Source organism: Seriola dumerili, unplaced genomic scaffold (genome assembly GCF_002260705.1).
Source record: "Seriola dumerili isolate Sdu_G_001 unplaced genomic scaffold, Sdu_1.0 BDQW01000017.1, whole genome shotgun sequence".
In the NCBI taxonomy this organism is placed as follows: Eukaryota; Metazoa; Chordata; class Actinopteri; order Carangiformes; family Carangidae; genus Seriola; species Seriola dumerili.
This window is the reverse complement of record NW_019174272.1, coordinates 11,950,542-11,967,436: the sequence shown is the minus strand read 5'-3', so window position 1 is coordinate 11,967,436 and position 16,895 is coordinate 11,950,542. Positions and strand designations below refer to the sequence as shown.

At 39.9% G+C, this 16,895-nt stretch overlaps 1 protein-coding gene across 1 annotated transcript; it reads right to left on the bottom strand.

Moving 5' to 3' along the window:
* Positions 1–3,835: 3,835 nt before the first annotated feature.
* Positions 3,836–15,040, bottom strand: LOC111230855 (leukocyte surface antigen CD53-like). Its single transcript, XM_022757724.1, has 8 exons — positions 14,945–15,040; positions 14,265–14,354; positions 12,251–12,439; positions 12,034–12,108; positions 11,760–11,870; positions 11,467–11,574; positions 5,324–5,407; positions 3,836–4,403 (listed from the first exon to the last, which is right to left on the bottom strand). Exons 2-8 carry the CDS (start codon positions 14,325–14,327, stop codon positions 4,335–4,337), a joined length of 699 nt encoding a protein of 232 aa, XP_022613445.1. The 5' UTR covers positions 14,328–14,354; positions 14,945–15,040; the 3' UTR covers positions 3,836–4,334.
* Positions 15,041–16,895: the final 1,855 nt, after the last annotated feature.

Sequence of the window (16,895 nt, the reverse complement as noted above, 5' to 3'; positions counted from 1 at the left end):
AATGTGAATATTAATAATACACAATGTAATTACAAACCATTTATTATTAATGAACCAAAATTTCTGTAAAAGCAAATAGCTAACATTAGCTCGCTAGCTTGTTATGCTAACCCGTTAGCGCGCTAGGCTAGTTAGCGAGCAAGTTCACAAGTTAGCATACAAACAATGTCAATTTAATTCCACCCTTTGACATTTCAAATGTACATACTTAAAACACCTTACTTTAAAGCTTGGACCTTAACATGAATATTTACCTAAGTGTGCGATTTGTCAAAGCTGATATAAGCTAACTACTTCATTATACTACCTCGCTAGCGCGCTAGGCTAGTTAGCGAGCTGGCTCAGAAGTTAGCAAACAAACCTTGTTAATTGAAACATTTAAAGCTTACTTACCTTAAAGCTTGGACTTCAAAATGAAAACTTGCCTCAGTGTGTCCTTTGTCAAAGGTAGCCACTATAAGCTAACTAGCTTGCTAGTAGTGGGACTGTCATGTTGAGCTTCCTTTTTACAGTATGTGGACTATTAATGTGACGTCTACGTTGTTAAAATGTATCATTTGACACCTGGATCATTCATATGGGAAAACTGTGTGTGAACTTATTGCAAAAAAATATTTTTCTCACCAGAAATTGCAGCCATATTGAATTTTCAAGTGGCTAATCAAAAGACTAATACCCAAGGAGGATTTTTGCAGAGTTTAGTACTTTAGAGTTTAGTAGTTTATCTGTTGCACTGTAAGGACAAAACACATACAACAGAGGAAGCAAAACATTAAAGGAAACACTCTCAAAATCCAGAAGAGCAACAAATACTAAGGACATACAGCAACATTATAAATATTTCATGCTCATGAGATTACATGTACATAGCCTAACTTAACCTTTTATGAAATTCTGATATTTTTTCATGTGAGGTCACCATTTAGATTTTTTGCTTGTGGTCAGATTATCCAAATAATGTATGCTTGGAAATTTCCCCTGACATTTTTGTCCTTTTGGACCCTTGGTCATCTCAGCAGCTTGCAGTCCAGCCCCAGGGTGACTGACCAATCAGTGTCTGCTGTCATCCTATAGTGAACGGTCTTATTTTGGCAAGCCCTTTGGTAATTACTCTGTTTGGCTCCTTGCCTGTGTTGTTTGTCGCATTTTGATAAACGTTATGGGGCTTATGACATTTACTGTAGCCAGTCACCATGGAGTGATCAAGATGTTTTGGCTTCACTTTTAGGGAGCTGTCATGTTGTCCATCTTTATAAACAGTCATTGGAGCAACACTGACTGCAACACTGCAGCCAGACTGTGACCTGCTGAGAAGACAGCTGACGGGTGTTCTCACATCTTCAAAAACATTGGAGGGTCAGTATCACCATAGAGTGCCTTTCAGCCATCACACTACTCACACATTTTGGTCTCAATTTCCTCTTCCCTTTATGTTTTATTATAAATAGTAGACACTCAACTTGTAGAAATATATGTTAGCTGAGGTCCCATACATATTTTCAGAAAATTTTTGGCCATTATTCGTAGAATAACCTAACAGATATGCCCACCCTGTCCTGGCCTTACACAATATGTACTGTAAAATATGATTTAAATTCAATATTTTGATGAAAAAAATTACATTTTCTGAAAGGTATGATGTCCCTTTCCTAAACAGGTTTATTTGCTTTCAAATTATAAATAAATAAAATATTTAATGTAAACCATCGCCTTTTAAAGAAACACATTTCATACCTCTTAGTTGTTTTATTTAGAGAAAACTCTGATATTTTGATACTTTTTTAAGTGCATATTATTTCCCCCACTCAGTTACTGAACACAGTAGGTTATAGACATATATTTCAAAGTATGATTGAATTATAATTTAAAAATATCAAGATGACGGGGTGGACCAATGCATGACAGCACATAACAGAGTGGACACATAAAGAAGAACAGACAAAATATGAAAATGAAATCTTTAGCAAAGACCTCCTCCAATGAAAATCTAATTTTAACCTTGTTTAACCTTGTCAACACCATGACTGAGTGTTTCCATCTTGAACTGCAGTGAACCAATGACAGTGTCATAAAAAAAGATTCAGACAGCCAGGGTTTCATACGTCACAAACCAAAAGAACCAATGCTGTCAATTTGTGGGGACAGGGGGCGGGGCTAAATAAACCCAAAACCTTGTCAGTACAGCGAGAGTTAGCATCAGCACAACTACTAACACTGTGTCAGCATGTCAGCCGCTGCCAGTTACAAGCTAACAAACAACATAAACAAATAAAAGATGCTATATGATAGCAAGATATATAAAAATTTGTAGTTATGTTTTCTGTATTGTAATACTGCATTCCTGCTAACCTTGAGGGCCCTGGCTGTGGTGGACTCTCTGGAGTTGGGGAGGAGTCAGTAACTCCCTTGTACTTTTTGAAGGTATGCCACTCTTCTTTTGGGGTTTGCATTCCGGCGTTCCCTGTACAGACGCACAGTTTCTGCGGCACTTAGAGGCATGTCCTGAGAAAGGCAATGATTTCATGACTAAATTTAAAAGAAGACACTCACTTGGACATTGTTGCAAGTATACTATTGTGTTTGTTCATGGCAAAGCTAGGACAATAAGAATATTTTTATTCACTTTCTTCAAAATAACTTTGATGAGTATTAGACTTATGATTTTTTTCTTAATGGTTGAAATATTTTTATTCACTTTCCATCACTGGTATAATTGACAAGATACTGCTGAATTACAATTACAGTTGTGTTGTGTTGTAAATCTGAGTGTCTACACACACACACACACACGCGCGCAGGAGAGAAGCCACTCCTGGCAGATCATCACACAAGGCGATGGTCCTTTTACTTTCATTGTTGCAGAAGAAGCGACGCTCCACTTATCCAGGAACACATAAAAAGCTCTATGTTTAAAATGCATGAGGTTATTATAAAAATCAGCTCCATGTCTGAATGAAAAAGAGCAGAGGAGCAGAATTGCTTGTTGACTATTCATGTTGGCCTCTGATTTGTAGCTCAGAATCAGAGACATAGGGAATTTCTGACACAGATTATAGCTCCCACTTGGCAAAAATAATTTCACACACATCAATTAATTGACGGCAGAATGGCAGCAGTTACATCAAAGTAAATGTTTACACACCTTAAGTTTTTTAAATTTAATTTTATAATTTATTTTCTATACACTGTTTGTTTCCATCTAGTTTCACTTGGAAATTAAGTGCTTCAAATATGTAACACAACAAAAGTAGCTAATTTATGCACAACAGGGTTATCATGAGGGCTACCCATCTCGGAATATTGCATAAACTCTCCCAAGTCAGAATAATTGGTGTTCTTCTTGTTCTTCACATTTTGCCAACATTTTGTGAATGCAGTTTAATAACTGATTAATAACTGATGTATCTGAAATACTTAAAACATCCATTTTGCAAATAGTATCAGGAATGACCTATAGCTCCAAGGACCAGAATCAGCCCAATCAGCTAAATCAAAGCTGATACTTAACAAACTGAAACAATTTAAAACCTGACAGGAGTGTGTCAGAGATGGGAATAGTCGGAGAAAAAATGTTTGGGTTCAATGGTGAGGTAAGAACAGCAGTGAAATAAACCTTTAAATGCACAGAAATGTATCTAAGTGCATTTCTTGGCAGCTACAAAATCAGCTCTGTCAAATAACACTGTCTGAAAATAAGACTCACTGACACTGAGAGGATCTTAAACATTACTGTGACATGTGGTTCAAGCTGTTTCACAGAGACCATCGGCTGTACACAGAAAAAAACATCACACACAAATGTAAACAACTCAAATGTGTAGGTTTAAATCAGCATGTGTACTTATTTATTAAGCAGAGCAAAAGAGCACTCACAAGTTTAACTATCTTCCTTTCCAATCACTAAAATTGAAAGCACTAGCTACTTGCTAAAACTGAAAGCACAAAATAAAAATACAAAGTGAAATGAAAATGATTGAAACTCACAAATGCATAAAGGAGTTTAATTATGATCATATCTTGTCTTATATAATCATGTCATACCTTACCTACTAGTTAAACATCTTCTATCATGTTTTCCATATTACATTGAATAGTCTGTCACCTCGTATGATATCATCAATAGTGATTATAGCTGCCATCTTCAGCTCATTCTTGGTCAAACAGCTTTTTGTCCTGTTGGCTCTTCTCTCTGATGACTGAAAATGGCAGCAACCTTTTGGTTATTCATAAGAAATTAATAAAAAGTTGATACAGGGAAACTGTTGACTTGCAGAAAGTCACTGTACATTGCACATACAGTTTTATAGGTCCTTTTTTTTTTTTTTTTTTTTTTTTTACAGGTAACCCAGTCCACGTTGCCTGAAGTGGCAAAAGAGAGGGATGGTGATAGACAGACAGACAAACTGTAAACAAAGAAAAACAAGTTTATTATCAAACAATGTTTTGCAAAGACATGAAATATAAAAACATATAAAAGTTAATAACAAACTGAGAAAGAATATAGTGCACTGGCTTCAAGCTACAAGTAAGCAAACATACTAATGTTAGCTGCAATTTACAGAATGGAATTAACCACTGTGCAAATGAGGAAACTTAAAGTTGCTCTTATCAATATTTTTGTATTAACAATGGTTAATGGTTAAACAGTTCACTTCCTGTCTAGCACAAAGTAGCAGACAGACACAGTTATAGAATAGCTGGAGCATTTATCAGCTTAAGAGCCAGATATGTTATATTTCTCAGCAGTTGTTGGAGACCAAAACAGAGCAAAAGTGAGAGTGACTTAGATTGCCTGTGTACCAAGAAACATGATTTCAAATGAATGCTAATGTTACACGTTCACCATATCATCTTTAGAGGGTCATAATGTGTTTAAAGTTTGTTCCACTGCTCCAAAAGTGGCTAAGAGGATGTAGTTATTAGCTAGACGGCTTGAAATTAACTGATGTCATGCACAAGACGGATAAACCATGCCTTCTTAGTTCTGTCTGTCGAGAAAGCCACATCATGAGTTTAAAAAGGCACAAAGCTCATGCCTTCCAACATGGCAGCTATTGTTACTACCTCAAAAAAGCAATTCAATACGAATGAATGAATCTTTAGTCTGCAGCCACACTACTCTGACAGTTTAAATGTCAAGGCATGTTTCACATTTGGCCACAGTTGAATAAGTTAACTCACATCAGGTCTTCAGGTAGCTAATCCGATAGCTAATGTCCAACACCTGCTGGGACATCACTAACTGTACCATATGAAGTTTAAGGGTTGAGTTTTGCTCAAAAGCCTTATAATGAGGAAAATGAGAAAACTGAATGTACTGTACCTGTATGATAAACATTGTGACAACGCCTGCGCCTGTGCTGAGATAGTTCCTGGCAAACCAATTCCTGAGTTTTAGGAGACAGCCCTAAAAGACAAACATTTCTTGGTTATCCTTTATCTACAGTTTGTAGATTAGTGACAGAACAGAGATCACACTTTTATGTCAATGTCCTGTTTATAGTTATATCAACAAATAAAATAAAAAACTCTTGATTTGACTGATTTAAAATCAAGTAAAAGTCAGGAAGTTTTGCCTTTGGTCCATAGTGTTCCAATAAATGTAGTGAGAGTAAGATAATAAATCAGTAACAGTTCTGAAATCCATTTGAAATAGTAATACTGTAGCTGGACTCTCAAAACTATCTTGTGCTGATTTTGCAAGTGGCCAAAACCCTCCATGCTATTTACAGACTAATGTAACAAATCCAAACAGCAGCATGCAAGAAGTGATTCCTCAATCAAGTTAAGCACAGGAAACGCAAGGTTTTCAAGGCCATGCATTTCAATTTGTTACACAGGAGCAGTCAAGGTTCATCAATAAAAACATTCTGTGTGCACTCTGCACATGCACACATCCTGGCTGAAGCCAAGTCTGGTCTCAGACTCTGTCAACACCTTGTGTCAGTCTCTCTACCTCTGTGTGCCAATGCTTCAGGGTGTGCATGAGAGCCTGCAGTGTGTCTGTGTGATCCCGGACCAGGCTCACTTCACCAACATAGGTGTAGTGCTGGTAGGTCACACAGGAACAACGCTCCACCATTTTTTCTCCAAGTGAGGAAGTGCTTGAAAGTGAATGTCCAGCAAGAGAGCCAATAAAAATATATTGACATTTAAGGTGTACTTATTGATTCAAAACGTCAACTCATGCATCAAGTAACACACATGAAAACATTCCACCTTTAAAGTTGTTGGTAGCTGCTGGTAGCCTTTGAGCTGTACACTGAATTAAATATTTTTCTCTACCTAGCTATTGTTGACTATTAAAGATGAAAAGGCAGCAAAACATCTTATTACTCATCGTTCACTCTTTTTTTTAATTTTATTTGTGATGCATTTGCAAAGAGACATTACAAATTTGCTGCTGGACATGAAAGGTTACTTGTAATATTCTCTGACCTGACGAAACTATTCATAAAGTCAGTCTAACATTTGATTGTGTGGTCACTTACAGTTTACTCGTATGTAAACTGTCCACTGTATAGGAAAAGTGGTTATATAACCTTCGAAACAAGCCACAAGTTAACTGCGCATGTGCATATGTGTACACGTCACAGGTGCACTCTGGTACTTGAACGCACCCCAGCCTGAACCAAATGAATGACATTCCCATCAGGTTCAAATTTGTAGAACTTTACCCAAGCTGCGCTGACCTTTTGTGGGCGCAGTCAATCCCCGATGACCACTGCTTGAACTGAAAGATGGATAACAACTATGTGTGCATTTATTCTAGCAATTTGAAGCAATTTCTCAATGTACAGTAACAAACTGGTCTCATATGCAGAGCAGACAAAAAGGAGATTACACAAGTGAAATATCAACAAGCAGAGGCAGCAGCATCAGCCAGGTTTCTTACAAAATCACTGTTTGAGTCTTCGAAACATAGCGATCTCCTGCTAGCAACCTTAGCACTGCAGCTTGTGAGTGGTAAATACTAAAAAAATACTGAGCTGCAACAAGGAAGCAACAATTTTAAAAAAACACAAAAATATCATCATATTTGTTGTTTCCCAGTATGACTATCTTGTATACCATCAGCTGCATGCGTCAAAGACTGGTGGGTGATTCACTTCTGCATTTATGTATGATGTCAAACATTACCTTGAACTCTACACTCAACTGTGTTTTGGGGCAACAACAGTTGCACAACTATGTCGGCCACTCATCCTCTTCAATCTTCCTCCTTTTAGAATGATGTAAACATCACTGGCAAAAGTGTTGTGTAACATCAAGTGTTAAATGAATGAAAACAATCAGCTCATATCAATGTTTCTAATGTTTCACAGCAAAGTCTGATGCTAAGTTGTAAAAACATCTGGATTTTTGATATTTTGTTATCTACAAGAATTCAGAGATGAGAAGCTCATACACTCTGACGACATCAATTACACGACTGAAAGATGGGAAAAGAAGACTCAAGTCATATTAAGGAAGTGACAGGGAAGTAAACGCCTCTCCTGAAGAAGCCTTAGTTAATGTGTTCTCTCAGTCGAAGGTGTGAAAACAAGACAGAAGCACGATGGTTGAACTCAAGTGGAATAAATGGATTAAAATCTCTTTATTTTTTAGAGAACATTAGAAGACTTTACTGTTGGTGCTTTAGTAACTACAACCTTAGAACAGCTGAGTGTGTTTGTTTGATGTTAACAGAGTTTAATGGAGTCTTAAATCAAGGATAAGATACATTTACAAACGTCTGTTGTAGTTTTATCTAACATCGCACTGACTGTAAAGACAGTCCTACTCTGAGACGATGAAGGTCCAGTATGCCTGCAGCTGGTACCATACGGGTCATATCCAAGGGCAGAGACAAGTGACCTCTATGGTGGTTTTGTTGGAGCACTTGTTGGAGTTGGATATTAACATTTCATTTATTTTTTCATGTTTCTTTCTAATCTTCTGAACAGCTGTCACAGGACTACGTCTCTCCTCCATTGTCAGAGATGGAGATGAAGTCACTCTGCCTTGATCAAAAATGACAGAGATGATCAGGGTAAATGTGACAGTCCGACCTGGATCTTCAGCGGTTCAAAAGACTCAGCTGTAGGCCTGGTTGAACGGAGGGAAGATACGTGAGAGTCACACGTGAGGATGCTGGTCTGTACATCCGCAGATGTTTTTTTTTTTTACGAATTAGGACGACGACAAGAGGCGCTGCTTTATCTGTCTGTTGTTACCAGTGAGTATTTACATCAAACCGTCTGTTAGAACAAAACACTGAAAAATTACAATAATAACAGTGATGAAGTTAATTTGACTCATGTTGTCTTTCTCTCTCAATGTCTCCATCTTCACCAGTGATTGGCCAGGAGGACGATGATAAGTTTATTGTGTTCCTGTTTTATCTAATTTCATATTCAGCTGTACCAAATGGAAACAGAACAATCACTCAACAAAGTAGAGACTTCACATCTGACACGGCTCTCTTTCCACTGCTCCAGTGTTGTGTAATCTCCTTTATTCAGATCCATTCACTAATTTGAATCCGACATGATTCCGATATTTATGCACTTGTGCAAACGTATAATTGCGGTCAAACGTGAAGATGTTTAAAACACTACATACAGTATCAGTGTTTGCAGATTCATTTTTGTGTGGTTGTCCCGGTCTTCACAATGACGATCACAACAGCCGACATCTCCTGTGAGGTTGTTAGTGTAGATGTAGGTGTTTTTCTGACCTTTTCATTTTGGACAGAAACTTACAACTCATGATTCACCTTTGTTTTATGAGACCCTCATTGTGCAACTTGATCATCTTTTATTTATCTTCTATTGCTGGGATTTTATTTCCACAGCTCACACATAAACCTGCTCTTTTGTTTTTTGTTGTTTTTTTTTTAAATCTTGTTTTTTTTAAAACATGTTTCCTCTCATTTCTTCTCCACAGCTCGTTACAGATTGTTTTGCTCTGACCTACATAATGTTGATGATGCATGTGGCTGAACTCCTCATCACTGTGATCACTGTTCTCCTCATCAGACCTCGAGGTGAGAAAATCCACTCCAACGTTAGTTAAGGCTGGTTAACACAAACTGTGAGTGTCACTGTGTGTTTCATTTTCCAGGGAACCAGAGACCACCTGATGACAACACTGTGAGTGGAAAACCAGCTGCTGCTAACTGTTCATGTCTCTGTGACACGTGGTTGATGTCTCACAGTTTGTGTCTGGGCAGATCTCAGACTCAGTAAGAAGCAGAACAGTGACGCGTTCAGGTCCAGCAGCCAGTCAGGTAAAGCTCACATCAGGCAGGAACTGATGGTGCATTCAAGTTCAGCTGAATCACCTGTGAACTGTATTAAGTTTCAACACGTCAACAGTCAGCAGGGAGGGAAATCTGGGAGTCTGTGTAGTCTGCTCTGTGATCAAGTTCAACTCAGAGTCTCCACTGTGTTGTGTTGCTGTGTTCACGGGTTCACAATAATGAAGATAAAGATGATGGTACAGTGAACTATGAAATCTCTGGATGCTGTTATGCAAGGTTCAGCATGAAGGGTGCATTTTCTTTACCTTCCACATAGCACTAACGGGTGGTGGGCTGGTAGTCGCTCAGTGCTAACATGGTGCTTACATGGGGATTCAGTGCAGATGTCTGCAGGCATCTTTGAATGCACATGTTTCTTACAGTCATTAACGTAACCATTAACTACTAAGAAACAAGCTGAATTGGTGTTGTGTTGGCTCTGAAACCAGACTGACGAGGGTCAGTCTGGTTTCAGAGCCAACACAACACCACTTACTGGATCAAGTCTGTCTTAGAAACACTGAAGCAGGTTTGCTGTCTGCTTGTTGTAGTCATTCCTCCTTAAGCAAAGTCAGGTTTCTGGCACAACTTCCTTCCAAGGTGCATGGAGGAAGGAGAATGTCTAAAGAGGTCAAAGCTCCAGCAGCACTTGCTGTAAACAGACCGCTTTATTAGACAGATGTGTTTCTTGTGGTCTTTCATTAAAATCATCACAGAACACATCACAAGTAACATTTAAGTAGGAAAAGTATGAGACAGAAAAAAATCATATGTGGCCAATCATATGTGAACACATACATACTGTATCTGCCTATGGGGACTTCTTCAAAGATGGGTGGGGCCTACGGTCACATGGCTTCCGGCCGAGCATTGTCTCAGGCTGGTGGGGAACGCCCAATAGAGAACATGGGTGCCTTGAAAAGTGCATGTAAAGGGTGGTCCTTAAGTTTATACAAAAGGAACCTTGTCCCAAAATGTGTCCATTTGATGTGGCGTCGACCCACCCCAAAAACACTTACATTTAAAGGAACTTTATATGTGAACGGTAACGGGATGCAACATAAAAACTACATCATACAAAGGTTTCTGTTTACTGTAAGTGCTGCAGGAGTTGAATGGTAAATGGACTGCCCTCTTCTTGTCTTAATGACCACTCAAAGCACTTTACATTACTCGTTGATTTCAGCCATTCACACACACACACACACACACACTCATACAGCGTTTTTTTTCTACCATACACACACATTCACACACTGATTCATGCTACAGCAAGTTTCATTTTATTGTTCAGCTGTTCTGGTCCTTTACAGTTCTGGCTCAATCTCATTCATCTCATGACAACGTTTTCAGTTGCAGCAGGCGACTACTTTCATTAAAAAAAAGAAAAAAGAGCTCTATAACCTGTACACTACCTGCCCAGCACCAAACAGCAGACAGACACAAATTCTCCTACCTATCCCAATCCCAGCTGACATTGGGGCGAGGGCGGGGTACAGGTCGCGGGTCTATCACAGCGCTGACATATAGAGACAAACAACCATTCTCACTCTCGCCAATCAGTCACCGATTAACCTGCATGTCTTTGGACTGTCGGAGCCAGCCGGAGGACCTGAGAGAAACCACGCGGGCACGCGGAGCATGTGCAATACAGCAAGACCCCGGGTTTGAACCCAGAAACTCCTTGCTGTGAGACCACATCGCTAACCACTAACACCACTGTGCCGCCCTTGTAGAGGAACATGCAGGGTATAATAGAGAGCTTACAGTATATATATGTGATGTGCTCTGCAGACTGGTGCAGGAAGATGTAAGACTCCTCTGACATCTATGGCCTGCAGCACCATTACAACACCATGAGCAGTAGAAGAACTGACGCCTTCAATTGCCATTTGAAAGAAACATCCCATACGTGATGATTCTCAAACAGATGAGCACCGGCAGCAAAATGTCTGAGCAAGTATTATCCCGACTCAGTTCTAAGCAGCTATCAGAGGTGGTGTTTTTTTTTACTTTCCTACTTGTTGTCAGCAGTTGCAGGTTCATGTCCCAAATCACTACAGGCACAGCCCAGCTCACAGCTCAGTCAGAGACAGACAGGATTAAGGAAAGAGGGGAAGAATCATCGGCTGTTCACTGATTAAAATGTGAAAAACAAACAGAAATGTAGATGGACTAATAACCTCCTGCCAGTTGCTGTGGATGAGGGTGTTGCAGGGGTCCTTGATGCAACAGGAGATTGGGACGTTCCCCTTCCAGTCGGCCACACCATGAACTCCGCAGCACTGGAACTGTACAAAAACAAGCTACTTCAGTGCAACGGACATGTATTTCTCTGGGCAGGGGAAAGTGAATGACTAATACTGAAATAAATACGATGTTGTGTAAAATATCTGCAGTAAAATATACTCAAAATGTATGGAGATATAAATATATCTATATAGAGAATATGTGTGAATAGCAGTGAATCATTTACCAGGTGCTGCACAGCATTGAAGTCATCTTTAATGGTCTTGTTGCCTTCAGGACTGGACTGTCTGTAAATCTCGAGGCTTCGCATCAGGTCCTTCTCAAAGTACGTGTCAATCTGCACAACAGAGACACAGGCTGCGTTACATACCGCTAACTAAGAACAGTGAGCTGTCCCAGATGGCAAAATGAAACTTCTGGCCCAACATATGCCAAATCAACACCCGGAACTAACCATTTATAAATGTATATTTGTGAAGGCTACGTATAAACTCTCCTACCTCTCTGCTGTAGACCAGGAACACACAGGCCATGGCCAGCTCCACCAGCATCAGAATAAACAGCAGCACGAAAAACTGAAATCAGTGCAAATCAGATTCAAACAGGAGTCAGTCTGTATAGTCTGTACAACCGATGCATTAAAATGAACTGCCGAGCTCATTAAACACACATATAAGCAGTTTTCATGTTATAATAAATATCATGCTTCACACTCACACTGATGAGCATGCAGCGGTTCTCCCTCATGCCTCCTAACACTCCCAAATAGCACACACAGGTAACGATGGTACCCGTGACAACCAGAGTGTTGGCGGGGTAGATGGGCCAGAAGGAGGTGATGAGGGAGGAAAACTTGGAGTGTATCATCTGGAATTCCCCGAAAGCCACCACGAACGCACCACACAGCTGCAGCACGCACAGGACAGACAAAAGACGCCTCGCAGTGTCAGTCTGTGAGTTTAGATTTGATCCACAATACACTGAGACTCTGTCCTGAAAGCCAGGAGACAGATGAAAGCAGTGGTCCCCAGTATTCTTACATAAAACTGTATTTAGTTGAGGTCCCTTGTCACATTTCAGATATCTGCGTTGTCAGCAGTTACACCAAAGACACATTTTCCCTTTAAACTTCTCACATGGTTTCGTTTAAATAACTTCACCAAAAAAAAATAATCCAAAAAAATCAATAAAAATTGTGTCGCAACACTTTTTCACATTTCATGACACTTCAGTCATCTAAAAAACAGTCCGATTTTTCTAGTGATGCTTTGCAGAGTTAACCTGCAGGTTGGGAACCACTAAAGTTACTTTGCTTGTCGCAAAGCCACTTCGAGTCATTGTCGTGCTGAAAGGTGAACTGTCAGCCCACCCTCAGGTTGCATGCACTCTGGCCCTTTATTCATGGACCTCTCTGTATTTGGTTGCATTCAATCCCTGTTCTGACCAGGTTTCCTGTCCCTGCCACTGAGAAACCCCCCCCCCTCCCAGGCGGTTTGTTGCTACCCCCGTATGTCACTGTAGAGATGGTATTAACCAGGTGATGGTGTTTGTCAGACAGTGTTTGGAGTTCTGTCCAAAGGGTTCAATGTTTGTCTCATCAGACCAGAGATTATTTTTTCCCTCTCCGCTCACTGTCCTTTAAATGCTGGCAAACAAAAAGTATGGCATTGACGCTATATTAAACCATCCATCTATCCATTAGCTATACTGCTTATCATCGCGGGGGGGCTGGAGCCAATCGCAGCTGACATTGGGGCAAGGGCGGGGTATGTCCTGGACAGGTCGCCAGTGAAAATTCACTCAAGTCCTTAATTCCAGGTTCGCTGTAGTGGTGTGAGTTTATTGGTATCCCAGGATACGGTGAGCCAACTGACACAGAGCGGGTAGACTGACCCAGAGTGAAGGGCAGGGGGACAGTTATACAGTTGAAGAAAAAAAAAAAGGAGGGGGGGGGGGTCAACAGTATGTAAATACAGTTGACTTGGGGTTACAGACGTGTGGCCAGACAGGATAACAAGGTGATTTCAATAGAAAAGGGCAGACAGACAGGCGTCAAGTCCCAACTACCCAAATGTGTATTTTCTTCCTCACCAGTCCATCACAGCGCTGACATACAGAGACAAACAACCAGTCACACTCACACTCACACCTATGGGCACTTAAGAGTCGCCAATTCACCTAATGTGCTTCAATCATATAATCATATAATAAGGAGAATTTATCGTTCCACAGTGACAAGTGCAGACAATGAAGACGTTCAGACAGTGACTCCAAATAAAATGCAAATTATAGACTAAAACTACTTTCTTCTTAATTATTCTGCTTCAGACAGAAAGCGTGGGTGTGCTCGGCCATTTATCTGTCATCGAGGATCTGCTCTCAACCAATCTCACAGACTCTCTGACACTGAGGAGCACTGTTGAGTCAAATAAATAGAATTTATTAAGTCTGGGAGCGAAAGTGAAGGAGTTTTACTTTTATCTTTCGCTTAACTCTGAGGATTCTTGCTGCCATTCTCTCCTTCAGGGGAACTTTATTTCAGCCATCCATTAGAACAGAAAGTGACCATAATACGTTTCTGAATTGTCAAAGAAAGGACATAATCCAGGTTTCTATATCCCATTGTATCTACTGGCTGTAACAAGCATTACACTTTCACAACTCCCCCTCAGCGGTGGGGTCTGGCAGTGTGATGTGTGGCTGCAGTGTATTCCCGTCTTCAACCACCTACCCAGCAGAGGAAGTTCAGATTTATCATCATAGTTTTCCAGCAGTTTACACAGGTGCGATTCATCCTGAAAATCTTCCACTGTGATACGATCTGGAAGAGGAGACAGATTTCTTTAGAAAAACACAATGTAGAAAAATTGTCAGTCTGGAAAATCTCCTTAAATACGTGTAAAGGAAAACAAGTGAAGGTGCTGCTCCTCTTGGCTGCACAGTGTTTACAGGACACCACTGTTTGATATGAAAACACTCAGCTATGAGGCACAATGGACACTTGTGACCTACTCAGACTCAGTTAATCATTATTTCCTGCTCTTATCTCCATTTGTTTGTGCCTAAATGTCCAGTACAGTAGCCTTGGTCTTTATCTTTATATATATCAGTAGATTTTTTGTTTGAATATTTCTTTTTTCCATTTACACTTAATGTCACAATAAAGTTTGAGATTTTTTCTAATTAGACTTATCCAAATGCCTGCTTTTAAAAACACCAGCAATATTACATATACTGTGTTGAGTCACTTTAAAGTGATACCATTCTGAATCTTCTTTGTGTTTGTGTTTTGTTCTTCACATATAAAGCTGGTCTTTACACTTTTATAGAAACATGTATAAATTCACAGTTTAATTACTAGGAAGAAATAAAAAAAAAAGGATAAAACATGTGAAACATCTGAGGTCTTACCTTAACTACACTGTATCCAGTGATATTCCAGTTACTGAGCTGTGTTTTGATGCTGTTCCTACCATTCCCAGTGTTAACTGAGGACAGACAGGTATGAGGAAGAGACACGGGAGGGAGGAGGACACCTGTCCACTGACAGGCAGTAAGAAATACCAACTTGACACGACACTGAGGAGGAGGGACGTCCACACTTGGCAAGACGAGCTGCTGAGTCAGTGTCAGAAAACAAATATTAGATGAATTTATCACCTATTTATCTGAGTCCTTTACTTCCTGTGGTTAAACACACACATATAAGCATTTTAATGAATTTGCTAATAATTTCTAAAAACAAACAGGTTTTATTTCATTAAAACTGTATTTAATAATTTAATGAATACTTTCTGAAACCATTAGCCTATCTACTGTACATGCATACACTCAGTTGGCAGTTTATTAAAACAAATCAAACCAAGTTTATTCAAAAAGCAGATTCAAAACAATCAGAGTTGACCAAAGTGTTGTACAATAATAGACAATGAAAACACACATAAAAACAACTAAAATGTGATGCATTAACTATCCCATAGTCTGAGACACACAGTGAACAGTTTGAAATAAAAACACAAGGGATAAAAGTGAAAGATAAAACCTTCTGGAAACTCAGAAGCCAACGAAAACATCTGGGTTTTAAGATTAGTCTTAAAAATGTTGACCGGGGAAGGGGGGGGGCAATTAATCATTTTGGTAAACTGTTCCAAGGTTTTGGGGCAGCTACTGCAAAAGCCTGATCACTCTTTCCCCATAGCCTCGCCCAGGAGACAGCCAGGGGCAGCTGCTCTGAGGATATGAGGGATCTGGGGATGGAAAGTGCATTACACGGAGGCCAGACTGTGTAAGGCAGGCATGTCCAAAGGGCAAATTTTAAACTGCCCGCAGCTTGTCTCTCAAAAAATACTAACTGTGGCCCACCGCACTGTATCGGTTAATGAAACAAGTTCACTTTGCGTTTTTCCCGTTCACCTCAAGATGGCAGCACTGTCCTACAGTTCGTAGACATCTTTACAATGCAGGTGGAAGTGATGTTTTCATAAGACAGACCGTAAACAGGGAACAGACATGTGCTGCTCGGTAGCAGACCTGACCACAGCAAAGAAGCGTTAAGTCGACAGTGAGCGCCGCCATTTTTTTTTCACTGAAACTCAAAACTGTTTGTGTCTCATTTGCCAAGTGACTGTTGCTCTTCAATGTGAAGAGACAATATGAGACGAAGTCATACCAGCGACTGCCCTGCCGTGGGAACGGGTGGAGAATGTGAAACATCTTGAAGCTTAGCCTGGCCTCCCTGAAGTGGCTTTTCACACGGCGTGGCCCCCAGGTATTTTCACATTATCAGATCTGGCACCCCATTCAAAAAAGTTTGGCCACCACTGGTGTATGGCTTTAAAAATAAATACAATAACCTTAAACTCGATACGGTATTCGACTGGTACTGGATTGCAAGTACAGGTGAGATGCTGTCTCTCTTCCTGGTACCAGTTGACAGTCTGGGTGCAGCGTTCAGCAACAGCTATAGTCGAGACAGGGTGAACTGGGTAACACCCAGGTAGAGGGCGTTGCAGTAATCCAGTAGGGAGGAATTGTGTCGATGAGGTGTGCACACTTTTTATCCAACCTTGGATTAGGAAATGCATTAGCATCTTGGTTTTTAACATATAAAGCATTTATGAAGTATCAATAAAAAAGATTTTGGAGAGAAAAAAAATCCATTACCACATGAGCTAAATCACTGTAGAAACTTTTATTGAAAAAAAAAAAAAAAAACCCAAACAATTAGACACAGGAGCAGGAAGAATTTGAGCTCTTCACTTACATTTATCAGTTTGTTTAGACAAAGATTTGGTTAGCAAATTAAAAGTATAATTCGCTTAATAGTAATATTTAAATAATTAATTACAGGCCCATTCGCCCT

Excerpts from the sequence above, each read along its gene's own strand:
- LOC111230855 (XM_022757724.1), bottom strand. The coding sequence starts at position 14,327 with ATGAATCGCACCTGTGTAAACTGCTGGAAAACTATGATGATAAATCTG. Across the intron at positions 12,440-14,264 it reads ATCTGAACTTCCTCTGCTGG|CTGTGTGGTGCGTTCGTGGT; the intron begins GTAGGTGGTTGA and ends TGCGTGCTGCAG. Across the intron at positions 5,408-11,466 it reads TCCACAGCAACTGGCAGGAG|GGCTGTCTCCTAAAACTCAG; the intron begins GTTATTAGTCCA and ends TTTGTCTTTTAG.